The sequence below is a fragment of the Cloeon dipterum genome, chromosome 1, assembly GCF_949628265.1.
Source record: "Cloeon dipterum chromosome 1, ieCloDipt1.1, whole genome shotgun sequence".
NCBI lineage: Eukaryota > Metazoa > Arthropoda > Insecta > Ephemeroptera > Baetidae > Cloeon > Cloeon dipterum.
The window spans coordinates 22,145,588-22,163,393 of record NC_088786.1 but is presented as its reverse complement, the minus strand read 5'-3'; the positions used below and the strand labels follow the sequence as shown (position 1 = coordinate 22,163,393).

Genomic DNA, 17,806 nt, shown 5'->3' with positions numbered 1-17,806 from the left:
TTTCAAACCTGTATGACGGGTTTAAGAAAATAAAAAATACATACGCCTCTAATTGTGTCAACTTATTTTCCTTGAGATGTCTGAGTGTGTTTTTATGCCTTCTTACGCAAAGTGAAGCTGAGTAAAAGTATGTGTTTTAATTGAATTCTTATCTTCTCTTTTCATGGTTTTAGATTAACCAAACACCTGAACACCCGCAAGGGTAGTCGTCGTGGTAACGCAGGCAACCGTCTAGAACTTCAAGTGCTCACCCAGCTGACCCACGTGCCGTAGAGTGAGTGTTGATTTGCACAATTATTCTATTTTACGGTACGCTTTCATGCGGATTTTAATGCGACACGTGCGCTAGAATCAAAGCCACTTCGACGGTGCTTCCTATTTTATAACTGCATCTCAAGCCGTGTCGTCTCTACGCCACTCCAAGCCTCTCTTTCTGATTTAAAAACACAACGATTCAAACGAGCTATAACTTTAGAAAGTGGCTTTTGACAATTTATGCATTTCAACGTTGATCCTCGCACCACACGTCGCTTGTCAGAGATTTCAAAACATTTCCAGTCCCGTCCTGTTTTCGGGCGAAAAATGCTAAACCCGTTTTCTGCCGTTTGCTTCACAGTAAATCCATCGCCCGGAAGATTTCTATCTATCCAATTTGACCTTCACCGTACAGATCGATAAAATAAAAGCTGACCAAAAGTCATCACTGAACGAAATCTCTTCCTTGGAAACTTAAAAGAGAGAAATAAACATGGTTCTGGGTGAGGCACTGAACAGCATGGCCAGAGGATCGTCTCCCTCCTCCTCGTCGAGGTTAGCACACAGTAAAAATTCTAAAAATAAATCACCGTGCTCCGCACGCTTACCGACAAACACAGCACTCACACAGCTTTAATCTGCATTTTAGGAAGGCAAGCTATGACGCCCTGCAGAAGAACGAAAGCGAGCGCCGCGAGAAGGAGCGCCAGGAGCAACAGCGTCGCGAGCAAGAGCGCAAGGAGCGCGAGCGCCGACAGAGCAACAACTGGGGTCCTTACAAGAGCAAGGACCAGTTCACCAGCATGCACTTCTGCTGAAGCTCGAGACAATGAAGTAACATAAAGCCTCAAAATTAATGCAAACTTCTGAGGATGTAGATATTCCCATTCCGCTTAACTTAAAAGTTTAAAAGACTGCCTGTTTGTTGATAATTTGAGATTCGTTGATTGCTTTTTATATTTAATTATTTTCATTTCGTGCAATAAAAAGAGAACCTTGCTTCCCACTGTCGTGTTTCTTTTGCCCAAAAATGCCGATCAATTTCCTCGTTTATTGATGGAGTCACCCTGAGATTTGCATTACTAATGAGGCTTTATGTTATTTGTCGCGAATTTTGAAGACGACCTTGGCTATGCTCACTGGCAACCATGTAGTTCTTATGTATCTCTTTAAAAGACCAATCAGGCAACACAACTTATTTCTTGAGCGTAGTAGTCCGCTGCATGCAGATGATTGCGGACTACTATTTAGTTATTTTCTTTATATTTTGTCGTATACGGAAGTATATGTAAGCAAACGCACACTTTAGAGAACAGCTTAATTCTTTATTTTATTAATCTGTACGGTGAAGGTTAAATTCTTTAGTGGGTAGATACATTTATTCCTTTATTGCTTTTCCTAATCGAGACTAACATTTACTTCCAAGTACAAATTTTCTAACCGTTGGTGAACTGACCTTTCTCTATTTTTGCTACTTTTTATGTTTTTCAATAAAATTGAATAAATGCGCAACATGCAAAAAGGTTTGTGATCTCTCAAATACACATTCGGTCTGTCCTGAGATTTTTAGTGAGATGTAAACATTTGTGCAATAATCAATTGACGAACGGCTCGATGATGCCTCTGGCCTTCATGATTGAGAGACAACGGAAACAGCGTTCGAGGATAGCGGCCAAAAAGGCGGCCACCAAGCCTATTCCGAGAACTATAAATGAGCCTTGCATATCGTCCAAGTTGACGGAGTGGCTGTTAACCTCAGTTGCCAACGACTGTGGTGTCACCCAACACCGATCCCTTCGGGGCATGGCATGTCGGAACCATGAGTCAATCAATCCAGCCTGCTGCATTCTTCTTATCCTAAAGCGATATCAATAAAAAAAATATTGCTCAGAAAATAGTTCATCGCCGCGGACACTCACTCTTTGTTCACGAGGTTTGTGTAAGGACTTTGAATTGGCATCGCCAAACCTATTTGCTCAGGCAGAAAGTCGTCTGTAGCTGAAACACGAAACAAGCCATTTTTAAATTTTATGTTGCTCGCGTTTCTATCCTACGACTGCTCTTTTTTAATTTATAGCTCATATAACGTTAGTCAAAACTAGTTTTATATGCGACGAAAGTCGTGCATCGTGCAACACATGTAGCACATTAGAAGCAACTTGAGTGATAAACTTTCTAGTTCTCCTTGTATCTGGTAAACTTGCAATTATTACGCTTTGAACCAGAATTACCAAGTTGATGAGGTATACTCAAATTTTATTTAACAGAAAATATTGATTTCAACGGAAGCATACCTAATGCAAATGAGCAGTAACCCGCCTTTTTGAGCTGAAGTGATTGCAGAATCAAGAGCCGCGAACGTCTCTCGAGCAAAACGTGTCTGTCGTACGCTACCCTTTCGAGCAAAGCGTCATCCACCACGGCATGTCTCTCAGCCTTGTTTAATAAGTAGTTAAATTCAGGCACGCTCGAGTCCTACACACTCAGTTAAAATAATGGTATTATTTTATAAGAAATTTATGCCCTCACCTCCAGCAATTTTTCAAGCTCTGATCCGCGCATAAGTCCCCACGTCATCGTACCTCTCAGTTTTAGCAAACCCCCCAAAGTTGTGACTGCTGGATTCATCCTCGGAAAAGTTAAAAAAGCAACCAAATTACCGCAATAGGAGGTGACAATCACCATCACAAATATCCACCATATCCCAAACACCAGACGACCGCTATCAGCGGTCGGCAACTGAACGGCTCCTATCGAAATTTATTGTTAAACCGGAATATTTTCTATCAGAATATTTCAATCAATCTGCGAAACCGTAGTACCTTGCTGCATCAGTGCTCCGTACATGTACCAGATGCAGTTCATTATCCTATTCAAACCTCCTTTTTTAGGGCCAACATTTTTTGGCCTCAAGCCTCGCCCTAATTCAGTTGCGGGGCTAGCCTTGTGAATGAAATAAAGTGCTGGACCGACGAGAAGAGTGGAGCCGAATATCGCCAGCCAGGTCTAGTAAAAAAGTTATTACTACATTGAAACCGTTAGTGAATGTAGAACGCACCTTTCCTGTGAAAGGAGAAAGAAATAGTAGAGTTCTGCTCATCTGCCTGGGCTTTGCGACCAAAAAGGTGTGAGGCTGTGATGCCACCGCCAAAGTAAACCGAACCCTTGACTCTCGACCGGCAGACATTGACATAGCTGTTGCGGCCATAAATACCTGTTTAGAATACAATTCAAAATGACTCAAAAACTTTGTAAAAGTATAGATATACGTGGTTTTGCTGAACGAGATCGATCATGTTGTCCCATATAGGTGATCGCTCGTCTGCTACTGCCTAAAAATTCATAGCAAAACAATTATTTTCCAATTATGTTATAAATTTACATCGTCTAGCGTTGGTTCCCTTCCTTCCGCAACAAAGCCTTTTACAGTATTAGCCGGAAAAACTACTTTGTAGCTGAAATTGAAAATTTTGACTTTTTATTAAGCCTGGTCGTCTTTGGTGAATGTTTTACTATTTACGTAAAATTAAGACGGGAGCTCAATTCATTGACAATATCAAAAATAAATCCTGAGTATTTGACGACTTGTCCTTGGTCGTCGAATTGAATTTCGTGCCAGGGTGGTGCCTGAAAATATTTGTAGAGGACGGACGTTTTTATTGCTCACAAAACATACGTGACACGAAACGATTGTAAGTTGCTTTCCCCTAAATCCGTGTTTTATGTGGGTGAAGAGTGGATCATATAGCTCAACCCCAGTGCCTGGTTGCCAAATTCCAGATTCGATCATTGAGGCTTCTTCATCTCCACTAGGTCCAGTGGGGCCCTGCAAATATTAATAAAATTATTCGATTCAATAAAGAACACGCTTTTTAGCCTCACCTTCAATCCCCAAGTAATTGCACTTCTCATTTTCCACGCCATGCACCCGTCGCAGGTTTCCCCCAAATTTTTGGCAATTCCTGCCTGATTTTCAAACAGAAAATGATATGATATTGCAATAAATTGCAGCTTACAGTTATATGTTTCAAGAGTATTTCCCTCCTCTCAGATACGGACAATTTTTCTTCCTCCCATTCATCTTTAGCCACCCTCTTGAGAGCGATTTGTTCCGTGGTCGCGTAAGATGCCAAACTGGCGACCAGGGCCCTCAATAATTCACGCGAATAGCACAGAATTCCACCCTCCTGTCATCACAAATAAATACAGGTGTTCAGCGAGCGAGATTGCTATTTTGGTGCTGTGTTTGGTTATTGTTATTAGTTTTCCTGGAAACGTTTGTTCCCACTTTCGTGATAGAGTGGTCACCACAGAATGGTATTTCAGAGGGTGCGGAGCGATACTCACCGAGCAACTGTTTGTTTCGCTCGAGTGGCGCGTGGCGTTGATAAGGAAAGCAACGTTGTCCCCTTCGTGGAGGAGAGATATAATTCTTGAGTCATTTGTCAATGAGTAGTACTGAGTTTCGGGAAGCACGTACAGCCACTGCGTGCTCGGATTCACCAGCCTGAGAGATTTTGCCTGAAATGCGGGCATAATAATGTGCCGTTGATTTGACTAACAAAAGAAACATTTTTATTCGATCTTAAAAAGGAAAGTCCAAAACTATGCAACATGCCGAGTAGTATTGTTACGCCGGTTGCATAACCCGGCTCAAACAGGCGCTTGGCGTGAACTTACTATTTTCATAACGATGAAAATGTTTTCTCTCCCAGTAATTACAAGAAAATGCTCTATACTGCTCAAATTTGGAAATTCGGCTATTGTCTGGCGAACCATGTCGTAGCTTGTGTTAAAATTAGATATTAATGGTTTAATTAATTTAAATTTGAATAGTCTTTTACCTTGAAAAGTATCCTAGATCTAACATTTGCATCTGCGGTGAAACAAAACGTACCTTTGGCTGTGCCTCACTAATTGCTTTGAATATCTGTTTCATTTGATCTGCGTCTAAAATTGCTCTGAATTATAAATAATTTTTGGAAATTTTGCTTTTATTTTACCTAGCCAGGCGTCAAAAATTACCAGCAGGGAGGGCCAAGAAATTTCCTCCGCAGCTCGTAGATCTGAGAGAATTTGTGCAACTTCTTGTCCTCTGGTCACAATAGGCACTGTTATTCCTTCTTTGGCTGGCAAGCGAGGACAACCTTCCTCTATAGGAGCAAATTTCGCTTCACTAAAGATTTTTGCTATATTTTTGTGGTTACCCGTAATTGCTAGGTACAGCAGACTGTTCGAATCCTCGGAATTATTGTAAAGTCGCCACAAATTATTGCATGTAGTTATTATCAAAACCGCACTCAAATCTGTAAGAGGAGCAACTTTTAAAATGTTTTGCAAGGGATGGACGCTAAAATTGTTTACCTTTTCTTAAAATTACATCAACTCTTGTGTGAAATTCCACTTTTAGTGGGAGTTGCCCGAAATTATCTCTGATTAGTTCAGCCCAAACATCTTTCAATTCTCTTAAAACATCGAGGCCCTTATTTCTCTCCGAGTCAGACTGCTTGCTGTTAGTGAACTCGGTGTCCAGAACAATCCCTATCGGAAAATCAATTTTAAATAATTCATCAAAACATAATACCAAAGTCCGAAAAAATTAAAAAGACTTCAATAAGAATTTAAGAAAAAGCGTCATGTTATAGACTCAGTTGACTTATATTTACTTAATCTTGTTGTTGTCACACTATCTGGGAACATTAGAAATGTAAAGATATTGAGTTCAAAACGCACAAGAAGTTATTTCAATTAGAAACGTTTTGAAGAACTCTAACACGCGTATTCATACCAAATCTGTAATCCATAGCGTTTAGAGCAGATGAGTCCACTGCAGCACATAATATGCAAAGTAAAATCCTGCACTGATATAGAACGTTCATAGTTGGCCTCATTGCACACCCTGCTGCACTCAAAATGAGGTTACATGTGCACCGCTCTCACCTCTTATAGCAGTGCTGCAAGGTCGATTAATTTTTTATTGCACAGCTGCGAGCTGGGCAACACGCGAGAAATGAAATTGGAAGTCGGATTTATTTAATAATTTATTTTATTTGCGATAGAGCTAAAAGTCGCTTACGATGCTAGTCACTTAGGGAGTAAATCGGCACGATTCAACATATTTTTGCATTTTTCCAGATTTATTGATCGAGATATGGACATGAATGGAAAAAAGCCTATTTTGTTCAAGTCTTCATTTTCAATCACATTTACAGCTCAGGCGAAGATTTTTTATTTACAAAATAACGGCCCTCTGGCTACACAGGTTTTACATTTTAAAGATCTGGTGGTGCAGAGGAATAAAATAGCTCATTCTTGGAGTTCAAGGCAAAAATTTATTTTCTTTTGCGTTTACAAGGCAGTGGTGTGTTTTTAAATTTTGTGTTTGTCGTTTCTTTTCTTTTCAAATTTCAGAGGAAGCATCAAGACTTTTGAAATCTCCTAATAATCGATATGAATAGTGTTGAAAGACGCATTTTGCATGTTAACAGTTTGAAGTGTTTTTTGCTTTCTACATCTCGAACGACAAATCATTCCGACTGAAGTGTGAAGAAAAATCAAACAAAAGAAGAGACTTCTCCCGAGAACAGTTTCCATAATGTCACGTCAATCGCGCGTGGAATGTTGCGTGAACAAAATCAAACATTTACAAACATAAATATATAGCTAAATGATGTGTGGATATCAAACGTTTTGACAAAGTCTGAAGCATCATTCGGAGACGACTCGAAAGAGCTGCAAGATCGGTGATTACACATCAAAGTGCAGGGGGAAATTATCTGCTTAAAGCTTTCTCTTTTTCCATTTCGAAATAGAGTAAACATTCATAAATTGAGTAGTGGGTAAATATAGTACAAGTCCCACGTGATATTTGAAAAGGTGTGTGGTCAAGAGATGAATTTCAACTTTGCTAAGATTTTTTAGAATAAATTCTTACACCGGTATGCAACGTGAAAAATACTAAAAGATATTCGCACATTTTTCTGCTGATGAGACAGAGCTGGCGCGAAAATTGCCAACAGAAACGGGACGAAGATCACGCATTATTCTGCTTATGAGACAGGCAAATATGATCGCTTCGCTAAATCATACTGATCAATCTGTGCGTATTCTGGAAGTGGAAATTTGCTTAAAACATAAAACGTTTTACTATGTGTAGAAACTTACTAAAACATAGTTTCACGAAACGTACAAAATCAGACAGAATTTTGCTAATAATGACCCTACGGTAAGAAACTATCGACACTACTTGTAATGCGTAAGTTGAAGCGGTTTTTCCTTGCTAACAACTATAGATTTAAAATATTATGTGTTCCTTTTCAGCTAATGAAGTCAAAAATTATATACTCGTCACTTTGAAAAAATAAATAACTCGTCCTGTGCTAATTCGTCTTCATCACCGCTTGATAAAAATTGTCGCCGAATCTGCCTACTGCTTTAGGTGCGCATGTGAAAAGTACGGAAAAACAACTGCGCGTCCAGTTTCTTTCCAACAATCACTGCTTTGTCTTCAGATTCGAAAAACACCTAGTTCGTTTTAGAAGGCTAACGCATTTCCTTATAAACGAAATCCGCCAGCGGAAAGTCCCTTTTCTAAAGTTTCAATAGAATATAAAACGTTTTGCCTCATTCTCGATAGGCCGCCGACTCCCAAGGTCACCGTGCGACTTACAACTGGGCCGCGCTGCTTTTTTAATTCCCTCATCCACAAAAGGGCAACAGGTGACTTGTTTAACACTCGAATCACAGGTGGTCAAGCGAGAAACAAACCTGCTGCCTTAACTTTTCCACCCTAGGGACGGATCTTGAAGTAATGCATGGCTCCCATATGCACGCCCAAATGAAATCTCACGTCCGCCTTCACGGGAGTGGCCGCATTTAATCGTTTTTAGTTTCAAAAATCCTTACACCTTACAAATTTAATAGTTTTACATTCATATGTAATTATGAGTGTATTTTTGCTCTTCACCTAAAAATCTCTATCGTACATGTTACATCAAGACTTGTCATACGATCCAGATAGATAGCGCAAAAGAGATTAACCTCAGGCTTTTTGTGTGTAATTCTTCCGAATACCTTACAATTACTTAACAGCAATACAACATAACAGTATTCTCGCCTTCGCATGTAATGTTTCTCGGTCGGTTGGCCACGTAGGCATAAAATGTAAAATAAGTGCGACACTTATAAATAATTTTTTTTTTTACCAATTACGCATTTTTCTGATTCTTGCTCCGTACAAGATTTGTGTAATCAAGCCCTTAAGAGTTACTTTTATAGTAAGAGACGTGTGTTTTTTTTCTTTTAGTTTACTCGTGTGGAGAGTGAGTAAGATGTTTTCCGTCGTCATTTTTAAAAGCTATTTTTCATCGCGCCTAGCTACGTGCAAAGATATAGTAATGCATGCAGCAGCTAGAATGTATGCTTGCTGGTTACAAGGGCTAAAATTTGAATGGTGGTTTGAATATTGCGTTGAGAAAAATCTTTTTGCACAACAGAAAGTGTTTTAGGTCGAGCCGGCGAATCAAGTCAGCGGCGGCACACTATAACTGCACCGATTGCCTTGTTTGATTTTGCTACTCTTGAGCACTCTGTTCCCCGTTTGCACTACGTTTGCCTATACGCGCCGCCTTGCTAAGCTCAAAAATCACAATAACAATTAAGGACTTTGCGGTGAGTTTAATGGGAGATTGCACAGACTAATTACAAGGTGGGAATGTCAGCAAATTGAGCAAATCATTGGAAATGCAGTTACATGCGGCCGCTGAAGCTCGCACGGACTTGACCTTCGCAAAATTAAATTTTTGAACTCGCTTGACATTGTGACGAATTTTCCGATTTGAGATGGAAAATTAGAAATAGATGTACAGCTACTTTTCAAAAAGGGAGTAATATCGACTGCTACTTGACTGAGAAGTTTTTATCGAAATATTTTTAAAATTTCGTGAAATTCAAACACATTCAGGGATCAACGATATTGTTTAAATAATAATATCATGGCTTCACTCTCTGATTCTCATTGCTCAATTTTAAAGCAAGTAGTTAAAAACGGTTCCCTTTTGAATCTGAATATTTAATAAGTGAGTTTTAAATAATTTTCAAACATTATTACTCCACAAAAATTGATTTTTGAAAATAGATAAAAGACAGGAAGCCCCTCCACTCGGAAATACCGCCGACAAGTCAAAGCATCTCTTGAATTGAAGTTAACTCGAGAAAAGTTGCATATATTAACCGCGGCGAGCTGCGAAATAAAAATCAAATATCGGTTCGGAAAGGGCCTCGATCAAGGAAATTAGGCCAGCTCCCCATTCTTAATCTCGAGGCAATCAATTTTCCCGTTCTCCTGGTGGTTGATCTCGTTAGCGCTATCCGCGTGGCAGCACTTGCTGCTGGATTGTGTCTCATCGGTCTGAATCTCACTAATCGGTCTAGGTTGGAGCACAGCCCTGACCGTCTGGTAAAGCTTCTCGAAACCTAGTTTCAGATAAAGGCTCTGCGAGGCCGCGTTCTCAGGTCGAATGACCACGAACGGCACGTAGCCGCGCTTCTTGACGGCCGCGGTCAGCCGCTTGGCTAGAAAGATCCCGTAGCCCTTGCGACGGAACTCGGGCAAAGTCTGCATGGAGAACATGGCACCGTAGTAGCTCTGCACCATCCAAGCGGCCGGCCTTTTCTCCGCGTCTTCGACGTCCGCGGCGTCCTTAGCGAAGATGCCGTATGCGGGCAGCGTGTCGATGCACTTCTCGAACGCATCCAGGCACTCCATGTCTCGGGCGGGATACAGGTCGTGGATGGCTTTTGCGTCCTTCTTGCACAGCTGCCGGAGCTCCACCTCGGGAGGCAGCCTGCGTAGAAGAGAAAATAATCAGAATTGGATTTGAGGTTTTTCATAGCAACAATTTTCGGCATAGCAACGTTTCAATCAAACTCATCCACTTTTACTTATGGACGGCATCAATCTTCATTCATTAGCAAATCCGAGTAAAATGTTCACGACGCGCTCAATTTAATGCTTTTACGCGACCGTAAGAGAAGCAACTCTTTGACAGCAACATTTAATTTTGCCGCAATATATTGCAGCAGATATAGCTTTTATATCTTAGCACAGCTGCACATATATGTGGATTGAACATCCACGCCATTGATCAAAAAATGTTATTTCAACAAAAAGCGGAGAACCCCATTAAACGTCACATTGCGAGAGCCTTTTATCATTCCTATGCGGAGGAGGAAGTGTGTCTCTATATTGATATTTGACGTGCCCCTCATCGTCCCGCAACGTAATCTGCATTTGCACATTCTGAAACTGCGACAGAAAACTAGGAAAGGGCAAAGTACGAACGTCCCGTCATAAAACAGAATATATATAGGGTGCCACCACCACACGATGCATTTTTTCCACGGCAGTTGCAGCTCTCTAATTGCAGCTGCTTTCATTCATATCAAAAGTACCATGTTGCGCATATTGCATCGGGAATAAACGTCTGCTGCTCGCGTTGAATGCTTTCTGCGAGGAACGCTAAAAGGATCACCGTCATACAAGTCACATTATTTGACTCACAGGCAGAAAAAAGCTTTGGTGTGTTTTGATGTCGTCACTTTTTTGCGTTCAAAACTCGTGTTGAAAGAAAGGGTGCTCGAAACAATCCTTTGCGAAACGATACAAACGAGCCAATGGGGAATGTGTGAAGACAAAATTAACTCCAGGCGTGCGGCGGCTAAAAGCGTTTTTGATGGCTCAATGCTGATGCCGAAAAACGTCCTTGAGCAGCGAGGAAAATATCCGCTCGTCTGTTGTGTTATGAACAGCCGCTTTTACCCCGACGAAAATCTTTTTCTGCGCATTTGCATTTTAATCTACGTAATCCTCGCCTACGTTTCTTTTCCTTTTTGTCCGCTGCAGCAGACAAAAAGGGCAGCGGCAGCGTATTGTTCCTCAGGGCCAAATAACGAAAATCGATCGGCGCCCAGCGCGCTTCAGGGGTTCTTGTTCATCAATCAGCTTGTAAAACCTGTCTGCAAACCCCTGAGATTGGGCCAAGTGTGATTTTTAGAGGCGAGCAAAAACGTGCAGCGAGCGTCAATCACGTGTGGAGGCTCGCCTTTGGGCTGAACAAAAGATCATGCGTCAAATTTTACTTATCAGCTTTCTATCAACAAATAACCAATTCTTGGCCTATTTAGACAGTATTTTTTTTTTAAATGCTCACACTTATACGTGTGGCAATTGTAAAAAAAATGTAATTTAATCCTCTTCTTTTGAGATACGGTGTTGCAAATATTAACAATAAGAACATTTAAAACTTGGAAAGGTGCAAAACAAGCACATTGTAGTAATTTAGTATCACCTCCAAAAGCCGAATGGATTGGCAAACGAAAGAATATAGCCAGCACTCGACCTCAAAACATCGCTCAGTTGCTCGCATTGAATTAGGTGCACGAAAAGCATGCGCTTAATTTAAATGACTGCTAAATGGCTAGTTTTTTAGTCGCACCATCAAGATTACGTCTTGTCGGTCAGTGCTCTTTAGCGGTGCAGAAGGTAATGACCAAAATTTATTAGATTTTTAATGCCTTAAAAAATAAATATTAATTTCTAAAAAAGAGAAAGATCTATTTAAAATAAATTAAATTATTGGTAGATGTCAATGGAGGCGGAAGCACATGAAGATGTATTAATTTTTAAGTTAAAAAAGAATTCAACATAACAAACGCTTACTCAGTCTCCTGGAGGGGTGGAGGGTCCTGGACGCTGATGTAGACATCTCCTTCAACAGTCTCAATACTCCCGATGTGTGTGTAGAACTCTTGCAGCTTCTCGAAGATAATCTTAGGGGTGAAGTTAAGGTACAAGGGCCGCGTCCAGTCAATGAGCATATCTTCGGTCTGCAGCAGCTGCAGCGCGTCCAGCCGGTCGTTCGGACAGAAAACGCTGAAGCTCTCGTACAGCAAACCATTTGGCTGCAACAGGAACGCGAAATCAGTTACCGGTCTAGACGCATCAATTCTCCTCTCGCGACCGGAAAATCGACCCCAACGCAGCTATCGAATCAATTAGCTCGCACGAACCGCTCTCACCGTCTCGATCGTACATTATTTTCACCCAGAAACGGACGTGGAGTAAGTCTCTTCCATAGGGATATAGAACTTAAGTGGCTCTCAAATGGGAAAGTATGGCTTTTGAAAACAGCCCTCTGTGCGTGCGCTCCTTATCGGGATGTCGCACAAGGCGTGACAATTGTGATATTTATGGCAACGCAGCTCTTTATGTACTCGGCTGTTGAGCTCATTCTTACGAGAATCTTGGCAATTCCCACTAAAGCGGAATTATATTTGCGCTCCCAAGATTTACGCTCAACGGGTGGCAGCGCTTCGTGCATGGAATTTGAAAATTAGGTGATTATTCATACCACAATTTTGTTTAAAAGCTGCTTATGATATTAATCTCTGCTCACAGTATAGACAAGAAATTTATTTTGGCTTGTAAATTTTGTAACAAGCGGTTTTGTTGCAGGGTTCCAATAGATTTCATCATATTATTGCTTCTCTCTTTGGTCGTGCTCATTTCGAGCAATGAGTGCAGCCAACCGTTTTTTAGTTTTCCTGCAGCTTACACTGCGTGGCGATTTAAAATTTATTTCCCGAACTTGCGATGAGGTCTGATGGATCGAAACAGTGGCAGTCCGGTGCAATAACGGACTAGAAAATATTTCCTTTCGAAAGTTCACTCAAAGACGCTCATCCTCAAATAATTTCCGAGCAGAGCAGAGCTGTTTGCAATTCCTTTTTTTTAAATCTTAAACTTAATTTCTCTGTTAAAAAATTTCGTACTACTGATTTACTATATTTGTAATGCATGTCACACGATGGCGTAAACCTTTCACCTGTGCACCCATGACCCATGCGCACGGCGGGTTATGTACATGATAACACGCTCATTCTCATACAATCAACCGAGCGCCCCTAACACTCACGTAAGCGCTCGCAAGGCCAGGGATGTTTTGGTGCCTCTCACACACACAAGAGATTTATAGTAATCAAAATATTCTCTTTAGTGTTCACCCTGACCCGTATATCAGGGCAAGCTTGTTTTAGTACTTTAAATTTAATCATTTATGCTTGCTGTTAACTATATGTTCTTGACTATATCTAATTGTTGGTTTATTTTAATGTGTAATTATGTGTGATGCATTATTTCAAATGGCTAGAAATATGCCGCAATCTATTCCAAATATATTTTGACATGAATAATTTAGTCCTTTGTATATTTTACATTCTAAATCACGAGACAACAAATAAATCTGGGAAATCTACGATTTAAGGGATTTCCCATTCATCCCCACACCTTTATAATAACGGTATTTAAAACCTACTAATAAAATCTAATTTTACTTTTCCATATTAAAACAAACCAAAGAAACACCGCTTTTTCAAAAGCGCCGTCGAATTACCAATTAAAACCAAGAAAGATTAGCAGCAAGAATTAAGCGTTTCATCTCTCGCAGCAGACTCGTCATTAAAAATAAACACGTAAATTCCGAGCGTGCCTAATGACACACCTGTTTCGCCAACTAATTTGCCTGCTCTCGCACCGCGCAAATCTAATAACCCTCTCCCGCCGCTGCTAAATGGGTCAGCGTGCTTGCTACCCACAGAGAGTCGTGTCGCTCGCTCGCTCAAGGCCTTGTGTTCTGCACTCTCGCACACGCCCGTTCGTAAAGTTACCCTCGACGACGACGTGGTGTTTGTAAGTAAGAGGGCAGGAGACTTTGCATGCTGAAATTGGCACGCGTTTGCGACTTTGCCGCAGAGGCCGGCTTGCCGGCAGCTGTGCATGATCTCGGAATTGTCTGCTGCCGGAATTGTGCTTCACACACACAGCCCTTTCCATTTCACTGCCTTTCTACATGTGTGTTGGAGAGCACGAGATAAATCCTCTGGATGCCGACAACTCGTTGGAAATTAATTTCCGCGATGGCTCGCTCCACAACGGGGAGAGTGCGTTTTTGTGGCTGCAGAGAACAACTAAAATGTATCCAGCCCTCAGTACCAGTTGATTATAGGCACTTTTGGCTGTGGAAAATAAAGCTAATCAATTTGATTGTGGCTCCATGAAAGGAATGAAGCCTTTTCAAGTTTTTAAAAGATATTTTCAATTTTTCATACAAGTTGGGATTTTTTAACGAAATAAAATCTTGGTGGTAACTTTTTCCTGTCATAAATATGTGATTTTCTTTTCAAGTAAAGGAAGCATAAACTTCACTAAAATGTTTAAATTTAATTCAGATACCAAGAGCTCTCGCTACTTTTTAAAAATTCTTAATTACAAAATACCAAAGAGAGAAAATGCTGAGGAGCATACCAGAAATAAATATCAGCCTCTAATTTAATTAAAGCATTTATATCAAGCCCATCTTCCGTGAGTCCACCTCGCCCCAGTTGCGTATTGAACGATCCCTTTCAGCGGTCCAAATCGGGCGTGCTCAAATTTGTCTGCGCGGCCAGACTTGAGGTTGAGAACCTCTCTTTGCGGCCCAAGCTGAAGCTCCACTCTGCCACACACGAGAGTGTATTTAATGTTTGCATCTCTCGGCACAAGCCAGCCGCAATGGCTTGTTTGTCTATTTCCGTGAGACGCACGCTCGCTGCCACGGCTATAAATAAGCGTGAACTTCAAATCTTGCGGGTTACATTCCAGCTGACGTACCCATTGTGCCCGTGTTGCGTCAAAGTTGACCTAATTTCGATTCGGGCCGGCACACTCTACTGAAGAGACGCGACAACGGTCATCACTCGCAGTGCTGGGTGCACCACTCAAAACGATGATGCGCCACCCGAGTGTGAGCAAAAATCACTCGATAACGAGAGGCTGGCGTCTTCCTACATAGCGTCTCTTTGAACAGCAAAGAAAGGCAGTGGATCATCTCTGTATAATGAGCAAATTTCCCTCATGCGTTCTAGCTAAGCGCCTTTCGCTTCGCAAGAGCCTCCTCGACTTACCTCTTTTGTGCACTTAGCGAGTACGCGGGGTTTCTGTCAGGTTATTACCATTTTTAAATCCGTGTCTTTTTCTTTAGTCATTTTCCAGGCAATCTCTGTATCGATTTCAACGAGAAGAGAGTAAAACGATGGCCAATTTATATCACATATTTCATAGCATCTAGAGAGTAATATACTCATTCATTATAAAACCTAATTATGATTTAGAAGTTTCCCCTTAAAGGCCAACGCTAATAAATAATTTCTTTGTTAAAAAAGAATCTGAAAATCAGACTACGGGTTGAATTTCATGAATTGGTCACCCCGTCAGTGTTGAAGCACTGAACATAGAAACACTATGAATGTTAAAGCATAGGTTTAAGATCAGGGTATGACACTTCTGATGCACCGAATGTTGTTGGTCTCTTGCCGTGCCAATATTCAATAATAAACATAGAGAGCAATAATAAAAATCAAACATGCAGGTATAAACAATCACGGGTATAAATTCTAATCTTTGCCACCCTGAACAGTGACGACGTTACAGATGACCGCTTTCATAATCATCGTTTGTTCGCAATTACGGTGGCCATGGTAAATATTTTTGTTTTAACGATTTTACCCTCACGTGATTTACCTGATTCGAGTGCAGAGGTAATTAAATATTCAACCTGATTAATAATTAATAGGCTCGTTAAACATATTTTTTTAAACAAAATTCCACAATAATACTAATTGTAAGGCGTAATGGGGAGAAACTCGATGAATATTTTTAACCTTCCCAAAATGTTAACAGCGTTTTGCAGCACAGTGCAAAACTCTTAATTATTTTTACTCTTTTTTAGGTCATCATTAATTCATTGATTTTAATTTAAAAAAGAGTTTTCCCACTATCGTCAAAATTTACCATTCTTTTAAAATCTAAATAAAAATATCAAACTGACGAAACTCTCTGACAAGTCTCAAGAATATTTGAATTATATGTGTGGTGCGTTGCAAACACGATAGTTCACGCACGGCTTCACTTTTCCCACCATGTTCTTTTCATCTCAAAGTCGCCACTCCGCATCCTCATTCAGCCCGCAATGTGCGGGTCACATCAGGATAAAAGATGAAAATTTTCTTGAAAGTCTTTTTTCTCTTTACTAAAAGGGCTAAAATGTCTTCTCTACAATTCACGAACGAGCCACAACGCCTTGCTCGGAAAATCGACGGGAAAAATATTTTTCAAGAGACAAAGAGTGTCTATATTCTTAATATTTTGTTTTTTCAGCGCAGATTAGTGCTTTTTCTGTTTTTGCCTTGCGATCCCCTTCATTATTTTGAAAGGTGTCACCTCTCAACATGTTCTTTGAACACAGAAATATGAAATAACAGATTTATTCAAATTTTTAGCAGAGCTCAAAGCTCAAGTAGTTCCTCCTCTGCACTCTCGTTATAATTAATATAATAGTTGCTTTTTAAAACGCTCCGCATTCTGGTTGCTATTTTCATGTATGAAAAACAAAAGGTTGAGTCAATAACGGCTTTACAATGTGAAAAAGCACGTAGCCTGAAACAGCTTCGTTTTTGAGTGTCGTAAAAACAAATAGAAAAAATGATATAAAATATTGTTGCTCAAACTTAGAATCCTAATTATTATTAAAAAAATATTATCAAATAGTGTCCTGCTAAAAATCGATTCAACTCATAGCAGCATATCGAGGGTCATAAGGGCAGCAAATTATACAAAATTCTGACAAGCCAACTTGAACATTAAAAAACCGGACTTTCCTCGTTGAAAATAATCAATTTATTTTTTGCCTACTTGTTTCGGATGTGAACTGCAGCCTATTTCAAGCAATAGTAAAAAATCCAAACATGGAAAATAACACAGAATCCAAAAATAAATTTTCAAAGGGAAAATTTAAATATTTTTTAAAAGAATAAATACATGGGAAAAATTAACAGAAATTCATGGCAAAAACTCGCTTTGTGATAGCAAAATGACCATTTTAGCAATTTACTCTTTCTTAACATTTAAAAAAGGCCTTTCAAATAACATGGTGATCTGGACTGGATCTGGACACTGGGACGGCTAATGATTTCCAATGCAGTGGATGGCTAAAGAACCTATCATTTCAATTGTAAGTCTATTTTGGATATTTCAAAGTATTTTAAACATCGAGCCATTTCCCAGTCAAAAGAGTGGTTGTTTTCTTTTGCATGCTGTGCGATTTGAAAACCACTCATTTGATCTGGTGCGAGAGTTTCTTTTTGATGGATTACCCTCATACTTCTCAATGCGAAAATACACTTGTCTTTTTGTTTATCCGTTTGTTCTTCTATACTTTCTTTAAAAAAGCTCATCTTTGAAACATAATACTGTTTCAATTGACTGTTTCATACATCATGGTTCTAGTGACAGCTCAAGTTGTGCGCTTATTCCAGCAAAGCAAATCGTTGGAAAGTGAGCTGCATTTTCCGAGTGCATCGAGCGGCACCTGGCCGGCAGCGACTCGGATCAGCGGGTGGGCAAACAGCCGGCACAGGTAGGTCCGGTGCCGCGCACCCCATTTGAGGGCGCGGCGCA

The 17,806-nt window shown here is 40.3% G+C and overlaps 3 protein-coding genes across 3 annotated transcripts in view; 1 reads left to right on the top strand and 2 right to left on the bottom strand.

The window, feature by feature from the left end:
• Window positions 1-173: 173 nt before the first annotated feature.
• LOC135934119 (inner centromere protein-like) lies at window positions 174-1,261 on the top strand. The gene is made up of 3 exons (XM_065475655.1): window positions 174-274; window positions 617-810; window positions 905-1,261. Exons 2-3 carry the CDS (start codon window positions 749-751, stop codon window positions 1,071-1,073), a joined length of 231 nt encoding a protein of 76 aa, XP_065331727.1. The 5' UTR covers window positions 174-274; window positions 617-748; the 3' UTR covers window positions 1,074-1,261.
• A 240-nt stretch (window positions 1,262-1,501) lies between these two features.
• Window positions 1,502-5,386, bottom strand: LOC135940752 (ionotropic receptor 93a-like). Its single transcript, XM_065485825.1, has 16 exons — window positions 5,259-5,386; window positions 5,100-5,205; window positions 4,936-5,041; window positions 4,603-4,776; window positions 4,272-4,442; window positions 4,138-4,221; window positions 3,932-4,081; window positions 3,776-3,882; window positions 3,638-3,716; window positions 3,525-3,587; window positions 3,314-3,469; window positions 3,078-3,261; window positions 2,785-3,005; window positions 2,550-2,730; window positions 2,175-2,253; window positions 1,502-2,112 (listed from the first exon to the last, which is right to left on the bottom strand). Exons 2-16 carry the CDS (start codon window positions 5,192-5,194, stop codon window positions 1,851-1,853), a joined length of 2,112 nt encoding a protein of 703 aa, XP_065341897.1. The 5' UTR covers window positions 5,195-5,205; window positions 5,259-5,386; the 3' UTR covers window positions 1,502-1,850.
• Window positions 5,387-6,564: 1,178 nt separating this feature from the next.
• The window catches only part of LOC135934117 (uncharacterized), a 35,194-nt gene continuing 23,952 nt past the window's right edge, over window positions 6,565-17,806 (bottom strand). The window contains exons 5-6 of the mRNA XM_065475652.1: window positions 11,975-12,216; window positions 6,565-10,100 (exon numbers count right to left, since the gene is read on the bottom strand). Of these exons, the coding sequence (XP_065331724.1) occupies window positions 9,548-10,100; window positions 11,975-12,216 (795 nt within the window). The 3' untranslated portion in view covers window positions 6,565-9,547. The remainder of the gene's footprint in view (window positions 10,101-11,974; window positions 12,217-17,806) is intronic.